This window comes from Bos taurus, chromosome 17 (assembly GCF_002263795.3).
Source record: "Bos taurus isolate L1 Dominette 01449 registration number 42190680 breed Hereford chromosome 17, ARS-UCD2.0, whole genome shotgun sequence".
NCBI classification, from domain to species: Eukaryota; Metazoa; Chordata; class Mammalia; order Artiodactyla; family Bovidae; genus Bos; species Bos taurus.
Window position 1 is genome coordinate 62,259,684 of NC_037344.1, and position 16,371 is coordinate 62,276,054.

Here is a 16,371-nt window from a genome sequence, read left to right on the forward strand (position 1 = left end):
AATGAGCAGCAGATTTGGGACACTCTACTCTTTAGTGTAACAGGTCTTCTCTAAACTGAGCAGATCTGCAGGGTGGACTCTGCAGTACTTTGCCCTCTTTCTCCCCTTCAGACTGAACTGCTCTTTAATGATGCGGTTAAAAGCTCAGGTATCTGGAAGGAGTTCTGAGATCTGATGCTTTTTTTTTGCCCAGGTGGTATGTGATGGGGGGCTCTGGACAGCAATGAATCTGCAACACACAATTCACTTGAACTCTGGAAAATAAGCAAAAAGGCTGGATGTCCAGATATGCCTGGGTAGTTACTGCAGGATTAACTCCCTGTCCCACAATACTCCACTCAGACTCCAGCCCTGCTTCACCTGAACACAGCCCCAGCTCAGCCCCCAGAGATCCTACATAATCTAAACACAAATACTTTTCTGCATTCCTGGGGAAAGGCATAATTAAGGCTCCTACCATTCCAGCTGAAGCTTTGCAGAGTATCTCTGAGGAGTTTGCATTCCCGGTTATACTTCCAAGCTTCCTGCACTACTTCATTCAGCTTTTCATCTTCATTCTCTCCTATTAATAAAGGTGAAAAAGAAGTTGCGTTCCTCTGCAGCATCATGGGGTTTTAGTGTCACAGATGGAAGGACAGGATGTCCAACTTTATTGAGAAGTGATCATTAAAGGTGTGAGTTTTTCCAGACTATCATTACTGCTAGTTCCTACATTACATGTAGACTACTTCTGGTTTCTGAATTCTTCCTACCCTGACCACCTGACAGACATCCCCTGAGGCCCCCAGAGTCTTAGCCCTGAGAGATGGGAAATAGGCAATGTTGGGCTATTGCCGATCAAAAACACCTGGTTAACCTACAAGATCATGAGAAGGAAGGAGAACAAGGCTCAGTGGGCTGCCTTCTTTCTCCTAAGCTCATTTCCTACTCTGGAAGGCTACCTGAGGTACACTAGGTGAGCTCTCTTAAAACCCAAGGATCTAGGAAGACTGGTCAGCTCAGTAGTTTTCAGGCCTACAACATGAAGTATCTCATTCATCTGCTGAGAAAAGCCCGTCCTATCCCATTAAGTGGAAAGAGAATATACTGAAAGAGAGCTCTTACTCAAAGGACTTACTTATGTATATAAGTCCCAGTCTGCCTGGGATACCAGTAGCAGCCAGGGCCACTTCTGAACTTGGGAGGTCTTCTCTTTATATTCGCAAGTTAATGACAGCCTTGTACTCTAGATATGGGCTCTATGGTGTTTCTCAACCTTCCTGACCTTCCCAACCTAATCCTGACCCTGTTCACATTTTCCATCCTCTATCCTGTTATCTCATTAACAAACTAAGAAAATACAAAACTACATGTTATGCCTGAAAGTGCCAACTAAACGCAAACTAGAAGTTTCATAGGAAGCCAAAGGTGGGGCAGAACCCACTGCATTTCTAAGTGCCCACCTCTTCAGTGGGCTGAGTGTGTAAGGCACTTAGAGGCAAGACGGACACTCCAGATTGAACCACCCCTCCAGCCACACGCACACACACACGCAGCCGCGCACAGAGCAGCAGAAACGGTGTGACCTTTACCAGCCTGGGGGAGGATACACTGAGCAATCACGTCGCGGAGCTTTTCCAAGGCAACATTGGAATCCTCAGCTCCATTCTCACGGTCATGGATGTAAACACCGTCTTTTGCTTTGGTGCTTTAGAAGTTGGGGAGAGAGGTAATAACAGAGTGAGACCCCAAAACCCAACTCTTCACAGATGTTAACTCTAAACACTAAACATAAGGCAAGATTTTTCAGATAAAATAATTATAAAGTATCTCCAACTTCTGATGCTATTTAAAGAACTTATCCTTTCCACCCTCTTAAGAGGCAAAAAAGGGGCAAGACCCTTGGCTGACCTTTCAGAACCCTGTCCTTGGCCACACCAGCCATGAAAGGAGAATCAAAGAAGTAAGTTCAGTTACCCAAGTAATTTCCTCTTCCTTAGAATGGGGTTGTTCACAGAGTGCAGGGGTTTGAGGCTGACTTTTAGTTCCTGGATCCGCATGTTGGCCAACTGTTCTGCGTGGGCCTGCTGGATCCCTGCAACCACCGCCTGAATGCAAACACTGGTGTCAGGTTTTCATATTCATTTCTGGGCACCTAAAAAACCAATCTAACAGAGTGAGAAGGAGAATCTCTAAAAGAACTAAGCAGGTAATTTCAGTCTTATGCTTGGCAGTATACAAATTTTGAAAAGGCAGAGGACTCTTCCCCATGGGTTAGCAGGGCCCAGGAAATACTAGGCCAGCCAAGGGCCACACAACAGCAAGCCCTTCTTCCCTGCAGGGGGACAGAAGGCAAGTAAGAAAAACGAACAAGGCTCATGCTCATAGTCATTGGCAAGGGCAAGTGTAAAGAGAGTCATACATGTACATCGGGGGAAAGGCTGGCAGGCTGCTGCCTGAGAAGACTCCCTGACTGGCATTTATTTGCTGCCCTCAAGGTGGAAACAGTCACCTCAGCCCCAATGACTCAGAACCCTAAGTATTTCACCTGGTGAGCATGGAAGACCCTCACAAACTCTTCTATAAAGCCAGTCAATTAATTTACAATGTAAAATAACTGTCATAAAGTCTAGCACTCTTCAAGTCTGTCTTTATGACCAGTGTGTTCTCTCACTATGGGCAGATCAATGAGGGAAAGCAAATAATCAGCAAAAAGCTTCGTAAGAACGAGATGATCACACTTTTGTATTTAAAAAAAAAAAAAGGAAAAAATGAATGTGTATGTGTCTCCCCAGAAAAAGATCAGGAAGGATACATCAAGTCACAGATCACCTCACCTCTGAGGGGTGAGACTGAGGCAGGGTAATTAAAAGGAACTTTTGCTTTTTAGTTTATATACCTCTGTGTTATTTGAATTTCAACAACAAAATCTGACAATTAAGAAAAAAAAATACTTCCTTGGTAAGCACATAATTAGATCTGGAAGAGTTCAAACTCATTGAAGTAAACTACAGTAATTGGCCCTGGCTACCCACCTCCAGACCCGTGCATCTATTTCCTTCTTACCAGAGATAGCCCAACCAAAGAGATAGGAACCCTGCAAGGTCATGAGCTCAGACTCCATCTCCTAGCCACAGCCGAGATGGACACTATTCAGCTTCTGCATGTGGCCATTTTTTCTATACTTCCAAAGCTGACCAGCCTGCATCTTGACCACATCATTTCTTTCAGAATGGGAATACACTGTCACACTCTAGTTCCACCTAAAAGGCCTTTTTCTTCTTTAAGAAGATTATGCATATTCAAACTTGGCTTAGTCAGACACTAATCTTAAAGTAACTCCTGAAGACAATCTTCTTCATTTCCAACATCTTGAGGAAAACCACAATGTAACACTCAAGTGCCGACAATCAGAGGATATAATCCTGTATTTGGGACTGACCAAACAAACCGGGAGAAATATCAATAACCTCAGATATGCAGATGATACCACCCTTATGGCAGAAAGTGAAGAGGAACTAAAGAGTCTCTTGATGAAAGTGAAAGAGGAGACTGAAAAAGTTGGCTTAAAGCTCAACATTCAGAAAACGAAGATCATGGCATCTGGTCCCATCACTTCATGGGAAATAGATGGGGAAACAGTGTCAGACTTTATTTTGGCGGGCTCCAAAATCACTGCAGACGGTGATTGCAGCCATGAAATTAAAAGACACTCCTTGGAAGGAAAGTTATGACCAACCTAGATAGCATATTCAAAAGCAGAAACATTACTTTGCCAACAAAGGTCCCGTCTAGTCAAGGCTATGGTTTTTCCAGTGGTCATGTATGGATGTGAGAGTTGGACTGTGTAGAAAGCTGACCACCGAAGAATTGATGCTTTTGAACTGTGGTGTTGGAGAAGACTCTTGAGAGTCCCTTGGACTGCAAGGAGATCCAACCAGTCCATTCTAAAGGAGATCAGCCCTGGGATTTCTTTGGAAGGAATGATGCTAAAGCTGAAACTCCAGTACTTTGGCCACCTCATGTGAAGAGTTGAGTCATTGGAAAAGACTCTGATGCTGGGAGGGATTGGGGGCAGGAGGAGAAGGGGACGACAGAGGATGAGATGGCTGGATGGCATCACTGACTCAATGGATGTGAGTTTGAGTGAACTCCGGGAGTTGGTGATGGACAGGGAGGCCTGGCGTGCTGCGATTCATGGGGTCACAAAGAGTTGGACACGACTGAGTGACTGAACTGAACTGAAACAAACCATTTTTGGATTACTGGATACTTTTAAACCAGGAAAACAACTGCACACAGATCAGGGACAGCAGAAAACTCTGTTCCTTCTAGTTCTCTCTTCTCTCACACTCCAGCTAAACTAAGGGAGGTCTTAGCATTCCTTTCTCCTATTCACTTATTCTCTCACACCTCAACTCCATCCCTTCTAAGTGAGTAACTCAAGTCTGTGTCACTGCCTTTACCTTTCAGCCACAGTCTGAATTCACACCACACATCTCATTCATTTGAATGTCCATCTATCATCAAATAATAATGAAAATCTAACAGACTTCCCTTTACCCAAACCAGGCTCATTCCTGATTTCCCTGTCAGTGGTATCGCCAGATATGCCACTCACTGTCCCCTTATCTCTAGTCAGTCACCAAAAATTGTTGAAATTTGTCTTCAAAAATATTGAGCCTATTCATTCATCTCTACCTCTCTGCTCCTAGAGCAGCTTCCCAGCTTCTAGATTACTGTAGTAGTATTAGGTTGGTGAGTCTGCAAGTCTGATTAACCATCCCTAAATATCTTCCCTGTGCCAGGACTCTTCTCAGAAATCTGTAAGAGCCTCTCAATTAGGTCCTACTAAGACTTACACCCCTCTGTCTACTTTCAAAGCCAGGCCCTTCCCTATCACATCCATTTCACCAACTTCCCATTAATGAAATCAGGCTGTTTTTCCCACTGATGAATTTCAGTCTCTAATTTTTTTGCTCATATTGTTCACCATATGTGGTGAACACCACACATGTTCTCTACTCCAGCTCTTCCAAGGCCAGCTCATAGCTAAACATGTAAAGGGGTTTAAAAGTGCCACACAATAGTTAATAACTGTGATGGGTTTTGCTTTCTCTTTGGGAACCCTTCCCTAATTACAGCCCTTCAAAGATGTCTTCTTTTTCTGAATTCCCATAAGAATTCACAGAAAATTTAGCATGCAAAAGCTCTGACGTCTAAGCGCGTTCCCTCTTTGTTTTGTGTTTATTGGTTTTTCTAACCAGTCTTGTTTAAACCCCTTGGGCAAAAGGATGGTTGATGTCTGATCTGATACTGCTCTCTGCCTCAACCCCACAGCACAAATGTGGAAGAGGATACTTTGAATGTTCCCTTAGTGTATGTACCAGGCTTTGATCTGGTCTTTATGGAAGGAAGCTCCTTATTTCCAATCCTGATCTTCAGGAGACCAGAGATGTTTCTCTGGGAAAGACTGTGTGCTCTGCATTGTTTTGCCTTTAACCCCCTCACTGAGTCAAGCCCCAGCATTCCTTCCCAACACCACCATTTTGGCCAACAACATAAGCATCATTCAGAACCTTATCCATCATCAGTTGAGCAGAGGGTAGCACATTATCCAGGGCCTCAGTTGAGTTGAGCCAGGGGTGATCCAGCACTCCCTCGATGGTAAGTCTTTCCTCCGGTTTGACCTTCAAGAGCCTGTGGAGAAAAGGCCAAAAGGGCTGCCATGCACAGTTGCTTCCAGAAGGCCAGGAAGTTCCCGAGTCTGGCTCTAGCCAGCTCCAGCTTCTGACTTTCTACTTTCTGCCAACTCTTACAGCCTAGGCTTTCTGTAGGACAGAGGTGAGATTCTCTTCCCTAACTGTTAGTTGTGAGGGCACTGTGTCCTTAGGCGGTCCTTTCTATACTAAATAAATTGAGATTAAAAATGGTAGGAAAAGGCTTAATCCAGTGATATCTCAGACTGAGTTCTAGGTTCAGTAAGGTAATCAATTTTATATACGGTTCACAGTTCCTGAGACATTGAATCCCCAGACTAATGTTTCTAGGACAGTGGGCTATAATTTCCAAAAGGGACTCAAAGTACTCTTTTGGCCAACAGTGGCTGTAAAATTAGTTAGGCAATCATACAGTTCTGAAAATCCAGATTGCTACTTGTGATAAAACTTTTAGATATCACCATATGGCAGGACACGAACCCTGAGCCATTTCTCCAAAGACATTCTAAGCTAAAAATCTAATATCTGAGAAGGGGACAGCATTTCTTTCTAAGCCTAATGTATTGTCTGTACCATCGGCTTTTGACCACAGTTCTTTCCATCTTGTACATTCATACTGATGCAATTCCTAGCTCACCCCAGCATATTCCCTGGACCTTTTACAGCACTCCTTCCAAATACATAGCCTCCCATTCCAAACATCAGTCAGGACAACATGCCTACTTGCTCTTTCATGTTCTCTGTAACTTTCTGGATCATTGTGAACAGCTTCAGAGTCTAAAGAAAGGATTATTTAGAAAAGACCCTCAATGCTGAGAGAAGATAATCAATGTTACTCTAGTGACAGGAAATACAGTCTATAGAACTGCAGAGAACCACTTAGAGGATATTGATGTTTTGGTTAAGTAGCTGAGAATACAGCATGGAAAGAGCATGGGAAGACAGATTTCAAATTGCCTCCTCCCTCCTAAAACACCTTCACTTGGATATTTTAGAAATGAATCCCTTTTTATATACATAAACACCTAACCAACAGGACAAGTTCACTTCTGAAAGAGAAATAGCTGTACTATTAGGAGACAGTTCCCAGGTACTGCCCCTTTAATGCTTATCTTTATCACATTACAGATGAAGAAACTGAAACCAAGAGGAGCAATTACTCAGTGAAGACCAAAGTAGTAATGTCAGAAGAGCATGTAAGTCCCAGGCAGCAGATCCCCTGGCACAGGTGGGCGGAAAAACCAAGCACACCTCCTATGTAGGCCTGACTTCTTAGTAACTCCAGCTAAGGAGCTGGAGCACGTGCCCATGTGCAAAGTCATTCTGGGGAAAGATATTCTGAAAGGAACAAAACTGCCATGAACGACCATGTCTGTAGGTTTAAGGTGATTTCATGGCCTGTAGTCACAGCGTACTTATGAACAGACTCCTATTTTAATTAAACGCAGTTCCACCTGCCTCAGAAGCTGGGTCCACAGAGGCTTCAACCCAAGCCCCTCCAGAACGGCAGGACAGAACAGTGTCCGCCGAGGAAGGTGGCCCAGGGAGCCTCCTTGGTGGCCACTCGCGCCTCCCATCACAACCGTGCGCTGCTCTGTAAGAAACAAAGGACTCTGCATGCCATGTGTCCCTCGCCCACTCACTCAGCCCCAGTCCTTTTGAACCTTTTTATCTCTATATGCCAGAGCAACCAACTAGTAGCAGGGAGGCCAGGGTGGGACTGAGGTCCTGGACAACCAATCACACTCCCACAGTAGCTAAGGAAGGAAAAGACAAAAGCATCCATGGTCACTTTGGCACCCCAGTTCAGCTCCCGGCATCATGTCAGCCCCAAATGCCTGGCCTCCATGCAGAAGGATACACCAGGGGGGTTACCATTTAAAGTCTGAATTAATGCTCACGGATACAGTGGCTACCAAGGGACCTGGATTCAACCCTAGGGACAAATTCTAGGAATGCAACAGGACGGAGTACAGCTCCAATTTCACCGAGATGTGGATACTGAGAACTTTCATCTCAGACTCCAGGGCAGATTTTCTGTGATGATAAAAATGAGAAGGTACATGCCTGTGAAACAAAGAATTTTCTCTACCCAACATTGCTTTGCATTCCACCACTTTTAAGGCCCCCCGCCCAGTGGCCCAGAGACTCACTTTCTCACAACATCTTTGGCCATCTCTGAGATCTGGCTCCACTCTTCCTCCGGGAACTCAAAACTGCCTGTCATGATTTTTCTCCGCATATCCTTTGGGATAGTCCGGCTATGGTGTTTGGAGTAAAAAGGAGGGTATCCACACAACATCACATAGATAATCACCCCTAGGGACCACAAGTCACAGCTCTGAAAGCAAAAAAGAAAATGGTCACTCATACCAGAGGCATAGCTCTAAAATAAAGCCCCCAGAACTGACCCCAAAACAGCCCTTGATATCCACAGGCTGATATCACAACCAAGAATCACTTATCAGAGACTGGAAAAGTTTCACGAAGTCTTAAGAGAATTAACCTTTCTATCCTTATTTGTTATTTGCTATCAATGCTACATATATGCACATCATATACACAAGGCCAATCTGGGGTAAAAAGTCACTTTTATTCTCACTGCCCAGGCCCAAGCTGCTATCTGACCATTGGGTACAGATGTAAGACACTTTGACCCCAGCCAGAAAAGTAACTGATGTAAGCCAGCTGTTGTGAAACATGTCCTCTGGCCACCTGGGCGGGTTGAGGGTGCAGGAACAAATAGCTAGGATGCAGGGGGCTGACCCCATAAAACAGCACTGGTCGTTTTATAAAGGCTCACAGCAGTTTGACACAGATGAGAGACAAGCATGGTAGGGAAGAACGGGAGACGGAAAGCAATCCTTTGGCCAAGGACTCACTGTGCCCATGTTCAAGGCCATTCTTAGGGAAGATATTCTGAAAGGAACAAAACTGCCACGCACGACCATGTCTGTAGGTTTAAGGTGATTTCATGGCCTGTAGTCACAGCATGCTTATTAATAACGGACTCCTATTTTAATTAAACGCATTTCCACCTGCCTCAGAAGCTGGGTCCACAGAGACTTCAACCCAAGCCCCTCCAGAACGGCAGGACAGAACAGTGTCCGCCTGAGGAAGGCGGCCCAGGGAGCCTGCCGCTGTGGCCACTCGCGCCTCCCATCGCAGCTGGGCGCTGCTCTGTAAGAAGCCTGGAAAAGGAGGTACCTCAGGTATCTCAGCCATGTCTCGGCATCAACCTACTAGTAGAGATTCATAAACAACATGGCCCATGCTGTAAAACAATTATAAAATCATAGAGGTGAAAAGAAATCTTAACAAGTTCAGATGTGGAAAATAGTTCACATGAGGAAACTGGTGCTATGGAGATCTTGTTACATCTAGGGTCATCTGTCAAGAGTGAAACTAGGCACACCGACCAGCATCATGCAGCAGACTGGGGCTGGAGTCACTGCAAGTGTCCTGCCTCTTTTTTTTTTTAATTAAGATTGATGTATTTAGTTTTTGAAAATTTAACTACCTCTTATTACATTATTTTTCTTTAAAAAATTACTTGCAAATGTAGCATTCAGTGTTCACTCAGTTGCCAATGTAAAAATTATAACTAGATGAATATATATACACATTCAAAATTATTATGAGCTTATTATTTTAATATATTACTCATCTGTGGAGTGTAAATTTTATGAATGCCAAGCAAATTCACAAACACCACTAGATTCACAAAACAGAGTAGGAAGAGGAGAAAAAAATAGTACTGGGAAATTTGTTATCACACAAGAATCCATTGTATTCATGCTGAGAATATTGTATCAAGTAAATTCTGATCTCTGTTAGCTAAGTGCTTCTACCACTCAATTCCTGCCCACAGTGGGAAGCAGGAGGCAATTTCTGACTGATAACTATCATCAGCCTAGCCCTCACTTCCAACCTTCATCACATAAGGACACAGCAGCCTAAAGTTTGTAGAGGAAGAAGGTGTGGAGCAGTAAGTACTCACTTGGGGACTGAACAGGGTTAATCATGAAAGCAGATGTATAGAGTTCCAGTCACGTTGGGCCAGTGCCAAGTGGAGGGTGCTGAGTGCCACAGGAGCCTGTGTGCCCTCTGATACGTGTGTCTGCGAGTGTGTATGCATGTGCGTGTGGGTAGGAAGATGGGGGCCCTCTGGGGTGTGCGACCAGGAGGAGCTGGCCTGCCCTTTTGCCATCCTCAGCTCCCTTCCTGTCATCTGTATCTCCCTGAGTCCCCAAGCAGCATCATTCTTTTCTGATCCACTCTGTGACTCCAGGATCTCTATGACTTGTTTCAAGAGGCCTTAAGCCTCTTGTACTTTAGGACAGAGAGGCCTGATGTGTAGGGTACAGATTAACAACTGTGATAGGAACAGGTACCACTCAGGACACTTGCCTTGTGTATTAGACACTGTTCTAAGTTGGGTATTTTATGGGGTTAGAAAGAATGGCACCATAAATGGCCAAGGAATATTCTCTGACATGGCCTCCACCTCAAAAGAGCAGGACAAATGTATCTTTTAAATGTGATCAGTGGACTGTACAGCTAGTCAAATAAATAACCTCCAGGTGACCACAGCCTTTGATTCCTGCTGCAAAACTTAAACTGGTATGAATCTTACTTTATCAGACAGAAACTTGAATTCCAAATACTCTTCTGCATAGGTGGCTTCTTTCAGCCTCTCAGGTGGCAATATAATATCAAGGAACAAAAAGAGAATTTGCCACCTTCCCAAAGAACCACAACACCTCACAGGAGAATACAGGCTTCACCCAAGGGGTGGAGGTTCGTTTTTCTTCTCCTACCTTGTTGTAAGTGTAGGGTGTTGGCGAGGTAGGTATGATGCCAGATTTCTCCTTCTGATGCCTTCTCTGGGCTTCCAGTACCTGTCAGAGTCACACCAAAGGGGACAATTGACTGAACCTCACATCCGTGACCTGCAGCTTGAGACAGACTGCTGTGTTAGAAGGCTGAAGAGGGTAGCCACTGGCAGTTAACAACCAACAATTCTAAAAAATTCTAAATAGTTTCAAAAGCCTTTTTTCTCTCTTACTATCAGCAACTTATCAGTATTTGCCTAGGTCAAGGACATGAAGATTCAGTCCCTGAAGGAGATTTATTTCTTCTTCCTGAGATTACTTTTTCCTAGGGGTGTCTCTTAATGCCTCGGCAAGCAGTGAAAGCAGACTTGCTGGTCAGTGGCTCAGGTTCAAGGTATTTGCTGCCATGAAGCACTGTAATCGTCACACGGGTCTGGGTGCTAAGTGCTGCGCAGAGGTAACCACTGCCACCCTCGGGGCCCCCACCGCGGCCCAGCTCTCCACTGCCATGGGGAGTGGGGCTCCTGGGGACACAAGACCAGCGAACCCCACAGAGTTCCGTGACGAGACATGATACTGCAGCTCCCTGCAGGCAGGTGTCATCCTTGTACCCAGACACACTGCTACTGTCTGGGCCTTCATGGCCACAGGACCATGCTGCTGACAGCAGGTACTGAACGCTGTTACACCTCGGCCAGCGGCCACACTGCCACCCTGGGCAACCTTGCCTAGGCCACCTTTGATGCCACCTCTAAGGCCTACAGCTGTCTTACACCTGACCTCTTGAAGGTGACTGTGCTCACTAAAGCTCCCTATCAGGAATATTCACTGACTATCTTGTAAAGACCCACACTACAGTCTCTGTGCAGAAAGGACCCAGGCTCATGTTCTCACACAAGAATAATAAAGTGAATTAATTAAACCTAAAAAAGAAAATACCATTTACTACGGCATTAAAAATATTAAGGATAAATCTAAAAAGAGATGTGAAAAACCTGTACACTGAAAACCAGACAGATATTGCTGAGCAAAACCAAAGACAAAAATAAATGGAATACAGCCTGCTTATGGGTCAGAAGGCTCGATGCTGTTATATTGTAAGTACTCCCATATTGAACTATATGTTTCAAACAACCCTAGTCAAAATTCCGGCACACTCTTTTGTAGAAATCAACAGCCAATTCTAGAGTTCATATGGAAATGCAAAGAAATTTGAATAGCCAAAACAACTATGAAAAAGAACAAACTCAGAGGGCTAAAACTACCTCATGTCAAAAGTTACTAAGAAGTGTCAATCAAAACAGTATATGATATTGGTATAAAGACCAATCATTGGAACAGAGTAGAACAATCCAAAAATAAACCCACACATATACATCCAACTGGTTTTTGACAAAGGCTGAGAAGCAAGGCAGTGGAGAAAAGATAGCTTTTCAACAAATATATAGGAACAACTAGATATCCAAATGCTTTTAAAAAATGAACTTGGATCTATACCTCACATCTTATACAAAAATTAAGTCAAAATGGATCACAGACCTAAATGTAAAACTTAAAATTATAAAACTTATAGTAGAAAATCTTTGTGATATTGGGTTAGACAAAGATCTCTTAGATAGAAAACCAAAAGCAGAACCCATAAAATTTTTTTAAAAGTTAACAAACTGGTCTTCACACCAAAATGAAAGACACTGTTACCACCTCACACCAGTCAGAATGGCCATCATCAAAAAGTTTACAAATAATAAATGCTGGAGAGGGTGTGGAGAAAAGAGAACCCTCCTACACTGTTGGTGGAACATAAATTGATGCGGCCACTACGAAAAATAGTATGGGCTCCTTAAAAAACTAAAAACAGAGCTATCATATGACCCAGTGATCCCACTCCCAGGCATGTATCCAGAAAAGATGATATGTGTGTATGTGTATAACTGAATCACTTTGCTATATACCTCAAACACTGTAAATCAACTATACTTCAATTTAAAAAAAGAAAAGCCACAGACTGGAAGAAAATCTTTCCAAAGCACGTATCTGATAAAGGACTTATATCCAAAACATATTTTTTAAAAAGCTCTCAAATTCAGCAAGAAAATAAACAATCCAATTTAAAATATGGGGAAAACATCTGAACTTATACTTCAAAGAAAATATACAGACAGCAAAGAAGCACAAGAGATGCTCAACATCAGTAGCTATTAGGGAAAAGCAAATTGAAACCACAGTGAAATACCTCTACAAAGTCACTTAAATGGCTAAAATTAAAGACTGTCCATGCCAAATGCCAGTAAGAACGTGGAGAGCCCTGAAACTTTCTGATTGGGAATGTAAAATTGAATGACCACTTTGGAAAACAACTTGGCAATTTCTAAATAAGTTAAATACATCTAACATATGATAGAGCTATTCCACTCTAGATATTTACCAAAGAGAAAAGGAAATAAAGTGTCCATACAAAAACTTGTGTGCAAATGTTTATCAACAGGCTCATTTTTAACAGCCCAAAGTTGAAAACAACCCATCAATAGATGAGTAGATAAACAAACCATGGTATATCCACATCATGGAATACCTTCCAGCAGTAAAATGAAAGGACTACTGACATACGAATAACATAGGTAAATAAACATAATTTTGCTGAGTAAAAGAAACTGCCCCCCCTCAAGAAAGCACCATACAATGTGCTACTTCCATATATAAATCTAGAGAAAATAAAAACTAATCACAGAAAGGCCAAAAGATTTGTACCATACTTCATAACCGAATGTTGTATCCATATTTCACAACAGAATAGCCAATAGACACATGAAAAAATATTCAACAACAGTAGCCATGAGGAAAATGCTGTAATTAAATCCGTAACGAAATAACACTAAATACCTACTAGAATGACTGAGATTATAAATACGAACAAACTTGAGTTAGAGATAAGAAATGGCACAACCATTCTGAAAAAAGATTTTACCTAAAGGGGAGGGGCATGTCTCCCCAAACCTGTAAATGAACATTCCCAGCAACTTTATTCAAAAAACCAGGAGACAACCCTAAATGGCCACCACTCAGTGAACAGATAAAACAAATGTGGCTTAGTCATATGATGGAATACTACTCAGCAATAAAAAAGAACTAATTACTGATACACACAGCAACATGAATAAATCTCAAAAACATGCTGAGTCGAAGAAGTGAAACACAAAAGGTACAGGAATTCCATTCTACTGAAATTCTGCAACAGGCAAGACTAACCAATAATGACAGAAAGTAGATCAGTGGTTTTAATTAAGGGGATTAATTTGGGAGCAGAATGACTGCAAAGGCACAAGATGGTTTCTGAAGTGACAGAACTGTTTTACTTCTTGATTTTGGCAAGGTCCATGCAGAAGTATCCATCTGTCAACACTCATCAAACTACACGAAAGTGTAGTTGCTCAGTCGTATCCGACTCTTTGCTACCCCGTGGAGTATAGCCCACCAGGCTCCTCTGTCCATGGAATTTTCCAGGCAAGAATACTGAAGTGGGTAGCCATTTCCTTCTCCAGGGGATCTTTCCCACCCAGGGATCGAACCCAGGTCCCCCGCATTGCAGGCAGATGCTTTAACCTCTGAGCCACCAGCGAAGCCCAAGGTAGAAGTATTTTTACAGTATACTAATCATACCTCAGTAAGGTTGCTGTTAAAAGAATAAAATGCCTATACCAAATTAAGCAGCCTATGGATTTCTGAAGCTGAGTTCTCCCCTTTCCATTTGTAATATATGCCCACTCATGCTGTAGAATGGAAGAAATATGAGTCTACAGGTAGCCTGGTGATACATCCTATGGAAGAAACAGCACATGCTTACCTGAGGTGCTACATAATATGGGGTGAACTGAGGCGTCATCAAGTCACCTTGGTCAATTTTGGCAAATCCAAAGTCACACAACTTCACTGGGGCATCCTGAAATCAAACAAATGGGAATCACTGCCCCACAGTTCTCAGAAAATGTTAAAGGAAAATCCAGGTGTAAGACATGTCACCTTGAGCTCTCATGAGTTTCTGGCTGGAACTGGAACCTATGAGTAGCATGTCCTCATGTCTGGATACAAAGATTCATATTGAGGAGCTGTTCTTAGTAAAACACAAATGAGAGATTTCTGCCCACTCAGTTATCCCTGTTTCCTAACTTGTAAAGGCAGCACTCAAACCAAGATATTAGTCGCATGTGCCCTGATTCTGCCTATTGTGCATCATCTCTCATCAGTCTAGAGTGCGGCTTCACCCTTAATGTCAGCTTCGTGATAGCCAGAGTCAGTAATCTGTAATCTGGTAGGACATAGCGCATGGGTGTGGGTTGGGGCTGGAGAGGAAAACACCTTATCGGGATTAACCATAAACACAACCATTAAGTTTCAAGGTAACATATAACAGCATAAAGATTCCTGCCCCTTCCCAAAGTCCTTCCAAATGATATCCCAAATCTTAAGTCCTTCTGTACAAACATGTATCAGTATCATCCAAAATGACTGGTACCAGGAGTATGGTAAAATTTCTCTTGAGCCTCTACCAAGGGAACAGATGGGGAAAGTAAGCTGCCGGAAGCACTCTGGCCTAACGCTTCTTCAACATGGATTCAGAGCACTCCAAACATATACACACCAACACACCCATGCACCACTCCTGAACTATGTTGGGAGTAGCGGCACTGAAATACAGAAAAGCAAGTCATCTCACCAAAGAATTATCCTTGAAGAGCAGATTTTCAGGCTTGAGGTCTCTGTGGGCGATGTTCAACAAGTGACAGTGCTGTAGAGCCAAAGCTATCTGGAAAAGGACATAATGGAGCGACCGCATCTTAGAAGAGATTATTCTTGAATTCCCCTGGCTTAGAAAACTCAGGATGCTAAAAAATGACCCTTACTAAGTCAATTAAGACTGTGGTCAGATTTCAGCTTTACAGCAGAAATTAAGACTTACATACCAAGAAATAGAAATGAAGTAAGCTTCATTTAATAGCAACCTATATTTTGTTCAACAAAAAGAAAAATACAACAGGAAAATAATTCTTTGTCAGAATAAACTGATGGTTAAATCCTATATTAAATGGGAAAACAAAATACTTCCACTTCCATTAATGTGAGATGTGATAAGCACTGCAGAGCAAACACTGGGCCAGGCAGTCTTCAACAGGCCTCGTTTCCCCTAGCGGGGCAGTGGCACGAACGCCTGGCTCAAGAGAGACCTGAGCTCTTCAGGGAGCAGGACTTGAAGTTCTGCCTTCAAGAACAACAGAAAGCAGCTGAATGGATGTTTCCATCTGATGCTCCAATCTGCTCATCCCACTGGTTGAAAATGTTGCCTGTTTTGGTGGCTTTAAAGAGGTCTGTTTTTACAGATTATTAGAGCTCATCCTTTAGTCCTAATGTTTGAAAAACACAAGCTATAATTTTTTAAAACCTAACAGAACAGATTGCACCTGTTCTTTAACACTCTGTATGGAACTGTCTTGGCATTCCAAAGAGCAGTTCCTCCCTACTAGAAAGGAGGCCTCAAAAAATGCTTGAGGCTCGCAGAAAATTTGGAAGAATTTTTCTTTAAGAACCAACTGGGCCATATGTCATGCTTCTCTGTTTTGCTTGCTTGGCCTAAAGAGAAACCTTGAGGGTTTGGCTTTCCATCTCCTCATGAGGTTATTTCCAATTGGACTCCTAGTATTGTTTGTGAAAAGATCACACCTCTAGCAATAAAACGTGACGTCAGAATAGAAAGAACATATAACCAGGAATACCCTCAGAATTACAAAGACTTTAGAATACTGTTAAAATCTGATGAGAGAAAAGTGACTCAGGAGCAAAAAGTA

At 42.9% G+C, this 16,371-nt stretch overlaps 2 protein-coding genes across 6 annotated transcripts in view; one reads left to right on the forward strand and one right to left on the reverse strand.

Moving 5' to 3' along the window:
• The window catches only part of TMEM116 (transmembrane protein 116), a 136,640-nt gene that overhangs the window by 117,442 nt on the left and 2,827 nt on the right, over positions 1-16,371 (forward strand). Inside the window, exon 11 of the mRNA XM_059875980.1 lies at positions 6,828-6,895. Within this exon, the coding sequence (XP_059731963.1) occupies positions 6,828-6,866 (39 nt within the window). The 3' untranslated portion in view covers positions 6,867-6,895. The remainder of the gene's footprint in view (positions 1-6,827; positions 6,896-16,371) is intronic.
• MAPKAPK5 (MAPK activated protein kinase 5) overlaps positions 1-16,371 on the reverse strand; it is a 33,659-nt gene that overhangs the window by 5,088 nt on the left and 12,200 nt on the right. For 2 of the 5 annotated variants that reach the window (NM_001206858.3, XM_024977369.2), the window contains 8 exon segments: positions 458-562; positions 1,566-1,687; positions 1,957-2,087; positions 5,559-5,679; positions 7,853-8,040; positions 10,520-10,600; positions 14,376-14,471; positions 15,246-15,335. In NM_001206858.3, coding sequence (NP_001193787.1) covers positions 458-562; positions 1,566-1,687; positions 1,957-2,087; positions 5,559-5,679; positions 7,853-8,040; positions 10,520-10,600; positions 14,376-14,471; positions 15,246-15,335 — 934 coding nt within the window. 5 annotated transcript variants of the gene reach the window in all.